At 40.5% G+C, this 18,321-nt stretch overlaps 1 protein-coding gene across 13 annotated transcripts in view; it reads right to left on the bottom strand.

The window, feature by feature from the left end:
- Positions 1-18,321, bottom strand: part of LOC128613365 (unconventional myosin-IXb) — a 68,257-nt gene that overhangs the window by 38,047 nt on the left and 11,889 nt on the right. For all 13 annotated transcript variants that reach the window (XM_053634055.1, XM_053634060.1, XM_053634058.1 and 10 more), the window contains exon 2: positions 9,566-10,462. In XM_053634055.1, coding sequence (XP_053490030.1) covers positions 9,566-10,402 — 837 coding nt within the window. In that variant the 5' untranslated portion in view covers positions 10,403-10,462. The remainder of the gene's footprint in view (positions 1-9,565; positions 10,463-18,321) is intronic.

Below are 18,321 nucleotides of genomic sequence, written 5' to 3' on the forward strand. Positions count from 1 at the left end.
CAAAATTGGAACTAGGCATTAGACTGAGTGTTACATGTTGGTAATTTAGTTTCTGGCCTAATTTTATTATTTATTTATTGATTTATTTCGGGGGATACACAGGCCGAGTGCACATACACTTCCTCGGCTGTGTTAGGCTGGAGAAGCTAGGAAGAGACAGCATATGCCGGAGGTGCTCATGGGGCCCTATTTGTGTGTGTGTGTGTGTGTGTGTGTGTGTGTGTGTGTGTGTGTGTGTGTGTGTGTGTGTGTGTGTGTGTGTGTGTGTGTGTGTGTGTGTGTGCGTGCGCGCGCGCGCGCGTGCGTGTGGGACAGGCAGTGACATCGAGTCAGGGTGTGATTAATGAGGCATTCTGCGCTCCAGGACTCCCCCATTTAATGCCAACCTCAGCCAGCGGGCTTAAAGGCATGAATAGTGCTCACTGTTTACCGAGCACAGGAAAATAAATGCAAAAAGGACAAAGTGACCCGGGCGCATCCCAAATAGACCTCCATTTTGAGGAGAGGCCATAAATACACGGATTAAGATTCCACGCACTGAGCCCTCAACCTGGGCCTTGGAGCCAAGAAAAGATACTCTACATCTCAAACGTGTACAGTTTCAGACTTTAAATGTACATGATAAACTGCTGTAACATGTATAGTATACGTTTGAATACTGAAGGTTTTTTTTTTTTTTATTATAAACCATCTCACTGTCGTCAAGCTTGTGAACGAAAGTTTCATGTTGCGATTCCCCGCTTTCAAAAAATGTGAAAAATTTGATGGGTTTGATTACAGTTGCTGCAAAAACAAATTATTTAACATGAAGGAATAAATAAATAAATAAATAAATAAATAAAGCTGTACATAATTAATGTAAACCATTTTAAAGATTCAGTACAAAACTAATTTGCTGTTATGATCACTAGCTGAACCCAGTCAACCGCATTTTTTCAAACTGCTGTTCGTCAGTGGACTACTAAACCCTCCTGGGCCTCATCTGGCCTGGGCCTGCTTCCCTGGTTGTCGCGGCCTATTGTCAGGAGATCAAGAGTTTGAACCCCAGCGATGCCACAGCCTTCCCTGGCCCGGTGCCAAGCGAGCAAAACTGGCATGCTCTCTGGGAGGGAGGGGCATACTCTCTCTCCACTGTCAGTCACAGTCACGCTAGCCAATCACAGGTGACTATGAGCGCATGTATGCAAAAGAGGGTGGATAACGCTTTCCTCCGAGCATGTTACTCTGCATGAGGAGAGGTTCGTGAAAGATGTGCTTGGTTGGCTTCACGTCTCTCGAAGGAAGCACATGTTAGCCTTCACCCTGCCTAGTTGGTAACTGTTGTATGATCGAGGAGAGTTGGGTGTAAATTTGCAGATGACCAATCTGGGGACCAAAAAATATGGATTTCCATTTGTAAAGCGTTGACTAATTTTATCTACCCGAGGTTAAGCTAGAGAATGCTGGAATTTCATTTCTCATTTACATTTTGCGTAAATTCTGTCAGCAGTCTGAAACAAAACAGGCCTAGTCAGACTTCAGAATGTGGCAGCGACAAATCTTTCAGATACTAACATGCCCTAGCACACTGGTTGGTGATTGGCAGTAAGACAAAAAAGGGGTATGAGGAAATGGCTATGCTTGCCAGAAAGTAAATGCCTCTTTTTCATTTTGCAACACTCATAGAAATGAAGAGGCAAAAAGGGTGCATAAATACCAAGAGTAAAGACTGATTTCGGTAGTACAGAATAAATAATAGGACTGTCTGACTGTGTCTTGGATCTTCATTAGCTGTAGATCTCCTTAATTAACCAGAACCTGAAAATGTCAAATGGAAATTTAACATCTACATCTGAACATACTTGCTTCTTTTTCCTGTACTCCATTTGCTTTGGGTCACTTGTCTTACTTCTGTGGTTATCTCTCTTAAACAGCCTTTGGCTATGGAAACATGCTAAGCTAAACTTATTACTGGATCTATATAAAAGTGGAACAACTGACTGCTGAAGCCAACAGAAAGAACAGTTTGGGGTATAATCTAAAACTACAAACAGACTTCATGTCCCCACTTGGAAATCCACTCCAGCTATCCACAAATACAATGTGACACTCAGGAACAAAGGTCCCATTAACAAATAGAAGCAATAAGCAGAGAGCTGTCTTGCCTGCAAATAACACTAGGAGGAATTCACATGATCATTAACTATAGCTCTTTTTATATTCAGTCTTGAAGTTCAGTCACAATCACACATCTTCATCGCGATCTCATCTATGCCAATCTGAGGCAGGCTGTGTGACTTCTTTCTCTTCTAGAAATTCCCCAACATTAGCCCTGAGGTCAATGCATCAGTGATGAACACAATTAGTGTTCCTGCCTACAGGCGATAATTAAACTGGTTATGTGCTAATAGGGCTATACACTTAGTCATTTAGATGGTGCAAACATGCTTCGATTTCAATAGTAGAGTTTTAGGATCCAAAAAGAAATATTACACAAGAATGGCATTTAGTAAAGAGCAGTTTCAGTGCCCTCACAACATATTTTGCATATACATGCCAAAACGATATGCACGCAAACGGTCCATCACCTACGATTAAGGAAACAGATGCGTAAACGTTTTGGTTAGAGAAAGATCAGGGTGAAAGACACTAGAAGAAGTGGTGCTGAGAGACAAACAGGCTAATGTATCTTTAGATATAGCCTTTCATACCGTTTTCAGAATTTCCCCCCACCATTCAAGCTATTCTGACTCAGAAAATACCGGTAAATCAACCGCTAGTTGTAGAGGAATTAAAAACAGCTCTACTGGATGCCCTGTGCCAAGTCGATCAAACAAGTAAAGAATAAAAAACACTCCGTGTTGTGCTGTTACAGGAATATATTCAAACAACGGGGTTTTGTGGTGAAATGAAGTTACTGTTACTACTCCGAAATTGATCGGTTTCCTTTAACAGCATATCCACAAGTGTTTTATTCCTTATAGACCAGAGAAATTTGCCAACGACTGCAATTTTTTAAAATAATAATAATAATAATAATAATAATAATAATAATAATAGAACAGCAGATCATAGTTTTTATCCATTTAATGTTGTAGAATGTCCTTGAAACAAGTTAGTTCCTGTTCGGACTTATATTACAGAAGCTATAAACAGTCGTTCCCTCATCAGCCTCTCTTTTAAAGTTTAAAAAAAAAAAAAAAAGTCTGGGACATAAATCTGGGAAGCATTCATCATACCATCCAGCAACAACTACATGAATAGTTGAAGGTGTGGGGTAGCTGGAAATGGAAACATATCTACATGTCCACAGCTGCTTCATCTGTGTCCTGAATTTGCCTACATTTACCAAAAACAATCAAAAGTCTACAGTAACGTTTGTGTTTTGCATATTCTCCAACATGGACACACTCAAGGTCATGCCTTACACATGACCAAATATAGTGGAAACACATAGATACAATGGCTTCATTTTTGTTTTTTTAAATGAATAAAAAAAATAAAAAAAAAAGTTTTTAAAAAAATTCTGGGGACTTCCTGAGGAACAATGTGTCTTTGAGCCATTAAGGAGAGATGAATAGCAGTTACCACTTCCTGTTGCACAAAAGGAGTTCTGCTTCCTGTTGGATCAGACCCCGAAATGTAGGAAGTGTCTGCCCGCATTGAACGTCGGGCCGTGGCAGAAAATAAAGCACTACTATACAATTTATAAGCTCACTGTGTTCCATTTATTTGAGAGGCACTGCAGAAATAGGTCACAAAAATCATTCATATATTTTTATACGAGTCACAAAATACTGCTGCATGTAAAATGACACAAAAGCCTTATTTATTTATGTGCTCTGACAGAAAGGGGGAAAAAAAAGCTATCGGCATGTTGAAATGACCATGTTTTTCTGGATGTTATTCTCCTCCAGACAGTTGTGAAAGGCATGTAGAGACCATAATAAAAGCAGACCTTTAGCAGTGAAATACTGAATAAAGAGGAACTTGTCTAACCTGTCTGTACACTGCTTTGGGATCTGTGGGTGGCTCTTTTTTAACTTGGAAAGATTCCTGAAAACTGTAGCCGCAACAATCAGACCAGGGTTGCAGTGATCTAATGATGACTGATTTCCAGCTCACATCTAGAAAGACTGTACTAAAACAAGTCTTCACAATAACTATGTGGATTTAAAAAGAAATAGTTCCTTGTGAGTTTATTTCTTAAGCCAAAATAAACTTCGAACTGATCACTTGCAGTCCTAAGAAACGACATGTCCAGTTTCCACCAATAACAAGTGAATGTGAAAGATAATCCGATAAATATCTTGCATAAATTAACTGCCAAGATTTGACCTTTAACAAAGGTTTGCTTTGAGGCCCAGCCAGATGGCCACGCAGTTCTGATTGGCTGAGGACTTGGCAGTCATTAGCTCGATTAGTGAGCTACAACAGAAGGTCATTGAGGACAGAGAGAGAGAGATGGGCTACAGAAAGACTCAAATATTCCTTAGAGTCTTTATATAAACTGACTTTAGCGGTACTGCAGATTTCAGTACATTGATCACAGTTGATTGTGGTTCTACACTCTTAGAAAAGGAATAAACCACTAAGTATCATGCTGTCATAGGAAAATAAACAATGTGGTGGTGTGATGAAGTGGAGTTCCTGAAACCACCCTCAAGTTGATTATTTTCCTATAACAGCATGTCCCAAGGTGTTTTATTTCTCTTAGACCACAGCAACTTGACCCCCATTACATTTCTTTATTTATTAAAGAATATCATAGCTATTATCCAGTTATAGTTACGTTTCATGAAACAAGTTAGTTCCTGTTTCTCTCAAACAAACAAAAAAAAAAACCTCATGGTTCTGAGAAACCTGAAACTCCTCTGTCCTGAAGATGTCAGAAAACTTCAAGTTACAGCATTAATGCTGTCACTGACGCTGGAGACTCCTTCCGTACCATATCAAAACCTCACCATATGGATGATTGTTAAATACAGGATTCTGAAGATTTCAACGTTACATTTAAGACTTTTTAAGACCATTATGAATACAATTTAAGACCTATTTCACGACCTAGATCCAAACGCTGTCCAGAGGTCGCTTACCGGAGTTGCAGGAGTTAACGCTGTTAGTGCAGAGTGGGTCGCACTGGGGCCGGACTGTGGTGATGCTCCCGATGTGGATACAGAACAATATTGGGTGATGGCAGGCGTTTGCTGCTGGCTTTTAACAGTGGCTTCATGTTTTTCTGACTTCCTATGTGACTCTAATGCCTTTATACCCAAAGTTCCTAATTTAAGCATCTTCTTGCACAACACGCAGGGCAGGCACTTATTTCCAGGGATTTCAGGACAGAGTAACAGATTGTGTCATCAGGTAGGCATGGCCTATTTTGAGAGTCTGCATAGGTCAACGATCATGCGCAGTTTGGGAAGAAAAGCCATTTGCTGCAGATAGTTGTCTGTCTGTGATCAAGGGGTTTTACATTAATTCTGATATATCTTCAGATACCTGATTTACATGATCTCAGGGGTTTTCAGTTTGAAAAATATTATGAAATGCTTGTTTCACTTAAATAAGTTTAAAGTCTTATTGACTTTACATCAATTCTATCATGTGTCCTAATACGCAAGACTAAACACCTGCAGTGAACACCCTTAATTCTTTTTAACCTCAGTATCGTTTCCACTGCTGTTGCCCCATTATAAAAAACAAACTCATCCACGTTTTCATACTCAATTTTATTCACACAAAGAGCAAAGTTGACAGTTTGAAGAACTAGTTAGTTCAGTATTTACAGGATTTAAAAATAAACAATATTTGTAATCAAAAAAATGGTTTCCAATATGACTGTTTTGTTCTTCATCTTACATCGCTGATCCTGGGAATGCCGGAGCCAAAAATAAAAATTATTTATTTATTTATTTATTTTTAAGTATTATGCGCATCCTCAGTGGCCTGTAGTTTTTGGTTTTTTTTTGGTAAGGGGGTGTCTTTGCCACAGGTCTAGAAAGCCCCATTTAACGTCACGGTACTGAAACCCCTTGAATTTAGTGAATGCCCAATGTGCAGCAGGCTTCAAATTCATTATTTTCGACAGGCACTAAACCAAGCACTAAATGCCCTGTTCTCAAGCCAGATCTCACTGAACTGACACTTACGCACGTTAGTAAATTTAACAGAAGCCATTTTAATTGATTACTTCTAGAAGCAGCTATTTATTGATGGGAGGCGCCACATTAGCCCACACACACACCACATCACGACGCACTGGGCTGCACAGTATGCGCGAGTGACTACTGGGTCCGCTTTGTAACTGTGTGATCAATACAAATTTTTCCCAAAACCACATTTAAAAGCAAGACCGTTGGGTAGAACTTTTTAAAAGTAACGTTAACTTCATAATCCAAACAATTTAAGACCTGTCAAAATCGTACAAGAGACATACTCAAGCTCGGATTATTGGATTTTAGACTTTTTAAGAACCCAGGGAAATCCTGTAAATTACTTCTGTTTAATAATGTAAATCATTTTTTTTTCTACAAACCAGCACGTTCATATGAACTGCACTAATGTCAGAGCTGTTATAAGAACAATAATCAACAACTTCTGACCAATCAGAATCCAGAATTCAACAGTGCTGTTGTGTCCATCAGTAGTGTGTCATACCTGAACCCTCTCTGTCACTCCACGGCGTAGTACTTGTCTAGTGCTAATTTATAAATTATTAACATGTACCATGAAAACTGTGCTTTTGAGTTGAATGCTTATCATATTATCATAACCACTAAACCAAAGTGCTACAAAAAGTCTCTAAACTGGCTCGTTCTTGCAGGCCGCTGCATGTACAGCCTTGTTTTATAACCGCTGTGTCTGCAACCTGATTTTGTGCTGACGCAGGGGAAAAAAAAGTTTTCTAAATAGTTAGTTTATTACCTCAGCAAACAGAGACTGACATCACATTCGCTCAAATTCCAAATATTTCCACTGTCCTGAAGATTAGGCCTTTTAGACACCAGAATCTACTCTTCTAGTCTATCATGAGTCAAAACACACACTGTATATATGCAAAGCACATGCCAGCAAACCGTTTTAAATGTGATTAAGCGCAGACATGAAACAACATTCCTTTGCTGTAAGTAGATCCGAGTGGTTGGAGTTGCGCGACGGTTAAAATGTGCGTAAAATTTTACAACAATTCAGGAGGAATCCAAAAATATGATGATCCTCTGTAACTGAATCACTTTGTAAATGTGGGAAATACATGGCATATTACTGTGGCAGCCATTTCATGACGTGGAAGACTTTTCGTAATATGGAAATCTCTCAGCTTCATGCCGTTTCACATTCAGGGCAGCCAAAAACATGACTTCATGTTGGACTCGAGCTGCCCGTGCAAGTAAACACGCAGGCTGGTTCTGTTTCTACTGAACAGTTTCGGGGGCCTTTCCTACAACCGCAAGCGAGGAGGAAGTATCAAGCCAAAGCCGAGCCTGTAGAGCGACGATGACTGTGCTGACAGAAGGGAAAATGACTTCTAGCTCTGTGTAATCCACGAGCAGAGTGATGCTTCGAAGGGGATCTCGTAGACAGCGTCTACTTTCACATGGATATTATAAAAGGGAACTATGCTCTGTGGTATCTTGTGAAACAGACAAAAAAGAGAAACTTGAGTTGAAGTGAACCGTTCCTACTTTAAAGTTGCAGCCATCAATCTATTGACAGCATCTGACCAATTTGTATCCAAATTCACCATCACGAGTCTAGGGTCAGAGTATGATAACCTAATCGGAAGAAAAGAAAGAAAAGAGAAAAACAACACCCCACAGTTTCACTGTATTAATCGATCATTTAAACACATCAGCTGTGAAAAGGAAAGGACTACATTTTATTAAAATCTCCCTCCATGTATACAGAATCAAAAGCAAGCAAAAAGAGCAAATCCCCTAAACGTTCTTTTTTTCTTATAAAAAGAATATGTTTGAGAAAGATTTTACCATAAAATCTCTTACATTGTTGTTATAAGCTGAAAGAAAGAGCGGTTCAACCTCAATAAGATGAATTTTAAAAGTGTTTAACTCGTATAAGAAGTCTAAAAACCAAGATACGGAGATTTATGTGGCATCAAACATGTGGCAATTTACAATAAACTGGCACTACAGGGCACATATACTGTGGTAGCTGATGATAGTGTAAGTATAGCTCAAAAAATTTTTCAATATTTTTCTTTAAAAAAAAAAAAGAAAAAAAAAAAAAAGGTTGTACTCAAGCATTATTCACTTCCAAAAACGTAAGGAAATTCATCAGGGCAAACGGCACCGTCTTCACACCCATACAAGTGAGGAGCATACTGAAACGCCTTCATGTCTAACACAAAGAACAGAATACAAAGTCATGATGGTTATGACGATGACGTGTTTTGGGGTGAACGGATGATCGCTCGACTATCGCTAATCACAGGGATGCAAAGCAAAGCCGTTACACAAGCAAGCAACAACAGACGCACAATCTAATAAGCTGTAATTCACCCTGCCTTTACAATTAGATTTAGTCTCTGACGGACTGTAATTGGCACTTAATGCTAAATATACAGCGTCCGCAGCCTGCTGTTGCCGAGTATCCGATTCAATCCTGTTTTTCCAAATCAATATACATGGAGGCAAAAGGCAAGCGCAGACTTGTAGAGAGAAAACAGATCCAGATCCTCATCCAGACAAACTGGCAACACGTGAAACGTTGAGACGCAAGACAGAACTGTAATGCAGTACAAGATTATACATCTCTCTCAGGGGCGGACAAATCAGCAACAATAATCATATACGTCTTTATTCATAGTTGCCTAGTGAAAAAAAAAAAACCTACTGTTTATCAACTCGAATAATATCTTTTACGCGTGTTCTGCCCTCACGTCCCAACCTGCTGACTCTCTGTGGAGGTGCAAACACCATGCGCTACGTTAGAAACAGCTGACTATATGTTCTATTATGAGTTCAGCATCTGATGTCAAATCAAATCAAACATCGACAGTAAACAAGAGTGTACTTCTTTACTTTTAAGTTGATTTAGGTTGTGTGTATATATATATACACACACACACACACATACACACACGTGTATTTGCTTTATTTATTGGTTAAATCTATAACACGGATTATATGGTTTGCTTTTTGAGGAGGTAAATGCATGTCACTCGTATCACTAACAGTAGCTGGCTAAATTGTTGCCAACAAAAGGAGGCATCGGTGCGTTTCCCATGTTGTAGCTTGAAATGTTGAAAATTCCCACTTTTGAGTCGAATGCAGCATTTTACCTGCCTAGTGGGACAGCTAAGGATTTTTTGCTACATAATCCAGAGCACTCAAAAGTTTGGTCTAGGATAATGAAAAGTTTGGTCTAGGATAATGATACAAGTCTACACAAGTAAATAATAAATAAGAGATGCCAAACTCAATCCTCAGGGTTTCTGAGCACATAGTTTTGGTCTGTACCTGCATCCAGCATACCTAGAAGCGATTTTATCAGGTTTGGATCTAGAACCGAGCAAAAAAAAAGTTTAAAATGACAGATTTACAGATTTCAGTAGATTCAATCTTACCTCCAGGACAGGCCCCGCTCCCAGGATGGTCCTCTCCACCCCGCTGGCGTATCCTTTTTGACTCAGAGCAGTCAGGCAGTGGATCAGGAAGTTAGTGCTTTGCGTTTTGCCCGAGCCGCTCTCCCCGGATATAACAATGCACTGGTTGATCCTCTTACGCAGCATAGTGTAATACGAGACGTCTGCGATGGCGAAAATGTGGGGCTCCAGTTTACCCAGCTGATGGTTCTCGTACATCTTGACGTACTTGGGATTGTAGATGGGAAGGAACTTGAAAGGGTTGATGGCAACGAGGATGCTGCCGGCATACGTGTAGATCTTCTTCTTCTGGAAACGGCTGTGCAGGTTGGCCAGGATAGTGTCCTCGTTGAGGATGGGAAGGTTACATAGGTCGTTGACGTCCTCGAGGCAGGGAGGCAGGAAGCCCCGAGCGACCAGGTGCTGAGCATCCTGATCTCTACCGACAGTAGGAAGGTGAGCATAGCAGATGCTGCCATCACGATTGCGTTCCTGCAGGATGAAGTAGAATCCCTCACTCTGCGCGTGCTCCTCCTGAGCTTTCCTGGGCCACAGCAAGACCCTGTGCACCGGCAGATCCGTGGCCTCCAGGACCCACTCCTCACCTCCGCTCTCCTTCACCTCAGCCAATACGTAGCACTTGGAGACATCCAGGCCCAGGGTGGCAGCTGCGTCCTGGATGACTGTTGCCGCCGTGGCCTCTTTGCGCACTCTGACCATGCAGCATGGTGCTGTCTCCAAGGAGAGGCGGGGGTAGATTTGAATAACGTAGGCCCGGCCATCTTGGCTAGCTGTGCCCTCGCCATCTGTGACACTCATTCTGACTCCGGGTGAGTCGTTTCAGCATTACGCACAGCCTTCCCACTCACCATCTAGCACCTGGTCAAAAGAACATACATTATCTTAATAAGGAATTAGTGCAAAGCATGGTTTAGCGAAAACTTCAACATGCTAGAACATGCATGAGTTTGGAAAGCATAGCAGCACAGCAGCAATCTTTACATGATGGAAATTTACTCTGCCCAGTCATAGCTACATGTCTGGACAATCACAAACCTGTCAAAGCATGAGACCAAAAAGGGTTTTAGAAATGTTACACTGCTAACCTTTAGTCATAACTAGTTAGTCATAACTAGATGCTATTTTGTCACATTTGGAAATTATGAATGGGAGGACAGCCTTGACATATAGGACCTAGGGATGCACCGAAATGAAAATTCTTGGCCGAAGTCGAAACCGAAAATAACGGAAAAACTTGGCCAAAGCCAAAACCGAACACGTTTTTTTTTGGTGCGTTTTTCCCATTTTTTTCACCATTTCATAAATTAAATAGTAAAAATGTGCTTTTTACTATTTTGTCTTGCTTTTCAATGAAAAAAATCATTTACAAAAACTACAATTTCAAAATATTTATTTAACACTGAACATTTTTTTTCATTCCAGTATGCATAGGCTACCAACAAGGCACAAAATAACTTTAAATAAATAAATGAGTAAAAGAAAAATATTTTGATGTGGTCATCTTTGAGCCCCCCTTGAATAGCCTATGTTAGGCCTATAACTGACTGCTGAAAGAATGGAACACTCTGTAGCCTACAACAAAAAAGTGCATTAAAAAGTTCATTGACAGGAGTGCAAAAATGGTTCTATACGGCTGATTATATTGGGGATATATACTGCTCGCGTCCCTGTACACCTCGTGGAGTATTATAGTAGATATAGTATAGTTAGATATGTTGTTAACGTTATGTCCCTTGACAGATTTAGTTAGTTTAAACTATAGATTAGTTCATTTAGTCCCCGCTGGTTTTTCCGCTCCCAGTCCATAGTACTAGTTCATGTTTCTTGTTTTGTGTTTTGACCCTGTTTTCTGTGACCGCGACTTTGATTCCCTTTGCCTGTCTTGACTAAGTTTTTTGGATTACGATTTGGATTTGTCTGCCTGCCCTTAAATAAATACGTCTTCACCTGCTTCCGTACTCTACTCCCTTACGTCTCACGACATGACAGAATACTCCGGAACAGAAACAAAAAAGTAAACATCTGAAGAGCACGTAGCTCGTGCATGTAGCTTGTGCATGCGCGCGCCCCCTCATCGAGGTAGTCACATTCGCGCGTCTCACTCTGGTTGCTAGGTTATTTGGTCGCGACTTCAAACACGTCATTGTTCAGTCAAATTTATTCGGCCTTTTCACGTATTCGGCCGAATGCTTTTTTTTTTTGCTATTTTCGGCCGAATAATTTCGGTTGCCGAACATTCGGTGCATCCCTACTAGGATCCCCCAAGACTCTGCTGCATTTTGCACTTTACATACTTCTGCAAGTTAATAAAACTTCATCTTGTAAATAAACAAAGGAAAAACTTAATGATACCTAACGACTTGGCATACTGTCCCATACTGGGTGCATCAAAAGTTTGCTCAAGTAAATAGACAAAACAAATTCTATCTAGCACCAGAGAAAACAAGACTCTACAATCTTAAAAACGATGCCCAATTTTGAGGCAGACTATAAAACTGTAAAGGACCCAAATGCTCTCCAAAACACAAATAATATTAGACGGCCACGGTTTAGGACAAATAGAATAGACTCGAATACTTTTCAGACACGTGACGTATACGTGCTATCAAAGTTTCTAATGCACCACATTGTGTTCATGACCTCACTGTCGAACGTTTCAGCTACGAGTGTTCTGTCCTTACATCATATCACATGTAAAAGATATTATTCGAATCTGGCTGGCATGCTTATTTTCTCTCAATAACCTTGAGGTTACTGTGGCAGGAGAGGTTACGATGGATTTGCCCTGCTGTTTGTTTTCATCAGTGTTTACATATACACTTGTGTGTTCCTGATTCTGAAAGGAGGGGTTTTTTGGTCTTCGCATGTTAATTAATCCACCTAGCAAAAATGACCAGCCAGATACCGCCTCGAGGCATCGTGTGTAGTGCAGAACAGGCCGTGAATTGGAACAAGCAATGCGAACTACAGAATCAAGCAGTACTCCACAACGAAGCACGTTATGTTTAAACATTAGGGGTGTGTACGACTAGTCGAATATTCGATCTGCCATAATTATTCGAAAAGTCAAAATAATACTCAGATTTCGCTAAATTAAATGCAGTAAATGCATGTTAAATCCTGAGCATTCAAACTAAAACTCAGTGTTATAACAAAATGCATTGGGTGGCGCTATAGAGTACAGTGTCTACAGAATGACTGACGCGAACAAGCGTCCTGGACCGAATTCATTGGTTCACAGACAATACAAAGCGCTTCAACAAACACGGTTTGCTGAAACTGTTCTCCGAGTCCCTGCAATGTCTGCGTCGGTGCAGCGTGTTTTCTCTGCAGCAGGCCTCACTGTTAGAGTAAGGAGACGGATTTCACCCAAGCATGAGGAATGCTTGTTTTCCCTCAACAAGTGAAACAATATAAAACACGATAACCATTATATTCAGAGTGTTTTTGTACCTTCTGATGTCAATTGGTTTGTTGTCAATTGGTTTGTTCACTTTGTTGTCAATTTTTGTTCACTCTGTGTGAGCTTAAATGCTTTTGTTCTGTACTTTTTTGTTTACACACATGACGGGAAGTCAGCATCCCTGCATGCTAAGCGGCCATGTGAAATCAATAAGAGTTAGATGTGCCCAGAATTCAAACAAATATGTGTAAATACGGTGAGAAAGCATTCAACATTCTATAATGCACTTGCATTCGCTGACTTATTCCACTTTAATCTTTTTTTTTTTTTATAGATTTTTGTCTATTTAAAAAAAACCTCCTGTATGTTTTTACACAGTTGTCAAAAATATAACCAGTGACCAAGCTAGAATTATTACCAAGCCTTGCTTACACGCTCCATTTTCTCCAATTCATCTGCTATCCTGATCAAAAGGACAACACAAACAACTCCAAGAGCTGTAGGTTCACCAAAAAGTATCCGTCCCACTTATTCGTTATTTCCTCAGCAGACCACTACGTTACAGTTGAGAGCGGATTGACCCATTTCTGATTGCTTGTTTAAGCCTGCTTCATGCAAGACCCCAGCACTGATGTCTGTTCTATACGTGCACCCTACACAAGCCCTGATCATGTATGCAACACATTTCCCCCAGTCACATGTTTGCATGCTATGGTTGCAGCGCAAACACAGGAAGCGAGTCATACAGCTGCAAGCTACATGCTGCTTCGAATAAGCTTTCTCTCCCACATCAGCGACACGCTGCATATCTATTATTATACAAGGCGAAGCCACAAAGTTATTGAGTCATCGGGGTCAGAATCAGCATAGCAACTATATCCCTTTCTACATAACAGAGCTGACGACTTAAAACAAAAAAAGAGTGCAGCAAACGAAATGTGCGGATACGAAATCCGCTTGCTGCTAGAAAAGCAAGACTGATGAAGTAGCAATATCGCGAATTGCCAACACAGGAAAAGAGCAGGACAGTCCTTCAATATTTATAAACACAAATCTAGTTAACGTCAATCTATATATCTGAAAGCAGAACTGAAAGTGCGGAATACATTTTTAGATCACTAACATTTTTAGCCTGGTTTAAGAATTCTTCTTTTTGTTTGAAATTTGGGTTTAAAAAAAAAATTCCACATACCCAGACATATTTAGTGTCTTTAGTTTGTTGTGAAGTAAAATCGATTAAGAGGATTAGGTGCTCGCTACTAGACTATTTAGCACCTCAGCGACTAACGAAGGCCGACAGACGGATTCTGCTAGAGTCACAAATTCCAAAATCTTGGAATGTGAACGTTGCCAAGATGTCTGTATAAAAATTCACCAATAGATCTGATGGCATTGGAAGATTTTCCTAAGAGAACATTAATTGTATAATCTGTCGTGCAGCAGATGTCACACTACAGGATTTGATTTTAACTGGCAACATCGTGTACGGTGTGGAACGCCATAAACTTTACGCCACTGTTATTGTACAGCTCTCATTAAGGAATAAAAAACACAGCAGGGTGGTGTGATAAAATCTGACACAAAACACAAACTACCTGGATAACCACCTGGAAGTTGATTATTTTTCCTATAGAGCATTTTACGCCTCAATTCATCAACAATTACAGTTGGTATTTATTTAAGAAGGACATCACACATTGCAACCATTTACAGTTACATTTTATGACATAGAAACAAGTCGGTTCCTGTTTTCACTTATGTTATAGAAGTTCTCTCACCAGCCTCTCTTTCTCTCTCTCGTGTGCCAAAAAACACATCATCTCATGTTGCCCAGAAACCGCAAGGTGTAAACTCCTCTCTCCGGAATGTCAGAAAACTTAAAGCTCTAACATTTTATGGAAGGAACCTCCAGTGTCAAACATCTCTGCAGTTTGACTCTGGAAGACCACTGTTCTCTACGAACACGCACAAAACTACATCGGAGAGTTAAACACGGTTGTAGCTTTATCTAGAAGCCGCATCACAAACTGGTTTCAATTCACAGCATCAACAGTCTCAGACATACGGAGCGGCCTGAAGCTTGAAAATGAAATTTTGCATTAGAATTTATTGGGATTATTTTAACCATCAATGCCTCCTTTTGCCGTTTTGTGAAACTAATTATGTACAAATAGCGATTTAACATGGACCTTCTTTCGTAAAACCCACTTCCCCGTCAAGCCTCTTACAACATGTTCACGTTGAAGGCAGCTCTGAAGTACACTTGCTTATTTTCACTTTTGATGATCGCGCAACATGAAAAAAAAATGGAAAAAAAACCTCACAACTGACTGTCACCCTATGTTCAGCTGCTGCTCTGATCAAAAGACCACATCCAACAAACAGTACTTATATTTAATCTAATTAATAGGTGATTTAATCAACTTTTTTTTTTTTTTAAAGTCAAAAGGTTTACACATAGGTACACTATATGGCAAAAAGTTTGTGGATACCAGAACATCACAATCATATGTGGGTCTTCCCCAAACTGTTGCCACAAAGTTGGAAGCACACAACTGTATAGAATGTCTTTGTATGCAATAACATTAAAATTCCCCTTCACTGAAACTAAGAGGGCTAAACCTGTTCCAACATTACAATGCCCCTGTGCACAAATCAAGATTCATAAAGACATGGTAGGCATGGACACTGGAAAGTCACTGGCATCAAGGGTGATGCCTGCACAGAGCCCTGACCTCAACCCCACTGAACACCTTTGGGATGAACTGGAATGTGGAACGTGCGGCCCCAACACCAGAAACATCAGTTGTCGCAGCAAGCCTATTGTATTCCATGATAAAAAAAATTTAAATGTTAGGCAATTATCAGAATTCATGAATATGGCTGACATTATAAACATCTCTATTATTTTAATTTGAACACTTTCACTCACAAGGGCTGTACAAGATTCACGGTTGTTTCCTCACAGCTAAAGCAAACAATTCCAATTAATTAGCTATCAGAAACATAACTAGCTTCTGTAGGAATCTCCATGTTGACTGAAAGGAAACAAACCATTGTTCTTTGGTTTCAGCTGTAAACCTGAGAATGTATGCACTTTCCAGGGAGAGAATGAAGAGCGAACGCAAAATCTTGGCGTGCACACTGACCCAAATGAAGTTAGTCTGGAAGGTCTTGAATATGAATGGTGCTTTCATGCTGGTTAAATTGGTAAAAGCCTGGCAGTTTCAGGAAATGCCATTCTGATCAAGGGCACCAAGCATAATCAAACCACAGCTCTGAAATATACATATACTGAAGTATACGATTTTAGAAAGAGTCTCTTATCAGTGCTTTGGGGCACTATTTAAACACTTCTTCATTGCTCATTTAGATTAGTGCATTTCGCCATTACGTTTAGTAGTAGCAGCAATAGTAATAGCTGCGTGCCTAATGACATACAACGCTGAGAAATTTTCCTGCATTTGAAATTCTACTGATTGGACAGATGAATGGTAAAATGGTCTGCACTTAAATAGTGCTTTTTTTAAACTTAGCGGTTCCAAAGCGCTTTACTGGCGCCCTCTAATTCACCCATTCACACACCAATGGTAGCAGAGCTGCCATGCAAGGTGATAACTTGCCATCAGGAGCAACTTGGGGTTCAGTGTCTTGCCCAAGGACACTTCGGCATGTGGAGCACGTGGGCCGGGAATCGAACTGCCAACACTACGATTAGTGGACAACCCGCTCTACCACCTGAGCTACAGCTGCCCGAAGTTCCTTACTACATGCACAACACTGAAAAGCTGCCTTTGCTGCGTGCATGAGAAATGATTCTGATTGGTGTGGCTGCAGCAGTCCATCACATCACAGAGAAGCTAGCCTGTTGGTAGAAGTTACTAGCTTAGTGGAGAGATTTTGTTTACATCATTAAGCAAGAGCCAAAGAAGCGATCACCTGGAAAGTTAGTCATAATGATGAATTTCGAAAAGTTCCTCCACTTTTTTTGTTTTGAAATGATAGTACTTATAAACCTCCTCCCCCACCCACTGCTTTCTCCTTTACAAGTTCAAAAAGCTCGTTTATTCGCTTAACAGGCCCTCCAGGATTTTGTGATTGCAGAAATTAAAGAAAAATCAAGCAAAATATTTGTAGGAGCTTGCAAGTTGCATCACAAATTTTCACAATTTCGAGCATTTTCGTCCACAACAATCACAAAAAACCTCAATCCTGTAAGGACTGGTTTGAACTTGCACCAGTCCCACTTCTTAGTGGACTTTTAAAAACAAACTTTTCTGCTTCATTCCCCAGAAACAATAAAACTCTAAAGCAAAACGCAAAGCAGCCACAAAAAACTCTTTTGCTCGGTTGTGAGCTGGCCTGCTTTATTTCTGCCTGCTTAACTCTCTCCTCTTCAGTGACAACCACGTCAAAATACATTTCTAAATCTGTGGAAGGAATCTGAAGATTAGCTTAATGGGTAGAACTGAGTTTTAGCACATCTTGGTCATCTGCAACATTTCAGATAAAGACGTTAAAGATAACGGATCTGTGTTCTCCAAGCTTGAGTGATGTTTGCGGTTTCTCTGTGCACTTGTAAAAGGTTTCTTTACCTTTCTCTGTTGCTGCATTTCTTACCAAGGAGTTTTACGAGGATGTTTTCAGCCCTAAACACCTCTCAGCTTTTTTGCTTGGTTTAATTACGTGCCGTGTGAAAGGAAGTGCTTGATATATAACAACATCTCGACACTGATGTTTACTCCACTTGTGTCATGTGATCTTCGGTCACAGGATTAAGCGCAGGGTTCTACTGACAGTAAGTGAAGGACGAAAGACAATTCACTAGTCAGTGGGGGCGGGCAGACAGAAGTGATGATCTCAAGCACAGAGTCAGCACTTAAGCACCAAAACCATTTTATTAGAAAACTAGTGATTCAGGACTGCCTCGCTCACTCTCTGCGTCTGCCTCTCACTGTCTGCTTCCGTCTCTCACTGCTTTCTTTCTCTCTGCGTCTGCCGCTCATTGTCTGCTTCCGTCTCTCACTGCTCTCTCTGCATCGCCATCTCTTTCTTGATCTCTCCAACACTGCGTCTCTCTCGCTGTCGGTCTGTTTTTCTCTTTTGCAGTGTCTCATTGTGTCTAACTGTCTCGCTGTCTCTTCCCCATCCGTAGAAGAGAACACTCAGCAGATTTTTACAGCTTTTCTACCAGCTCTTCTTTTGCCATACAGCTAGAGAAAACATCAGCATTACTCAGCCCTCCCTCAGAGGTTGGACCTGCACGTAGTTGGCTGAGCTCTCCTGGCACGCCGTCCTGGAAGAACAGAACAAG

Source organism: Ictalurus furcatus, chromosome 10, assembly GCF_023375685.1.
Source record: "Ictalurus furcatus strain D&B chromosome 10, Billie_1.0, whole genome shotgun sequence".
NCBI classification, from domain to species: Eukaryota; Metazoa; Chordata; class Actinopteri; order Siluriformes; family Ictaluridae; genus Ictalurus; species Ictalurus furcatus.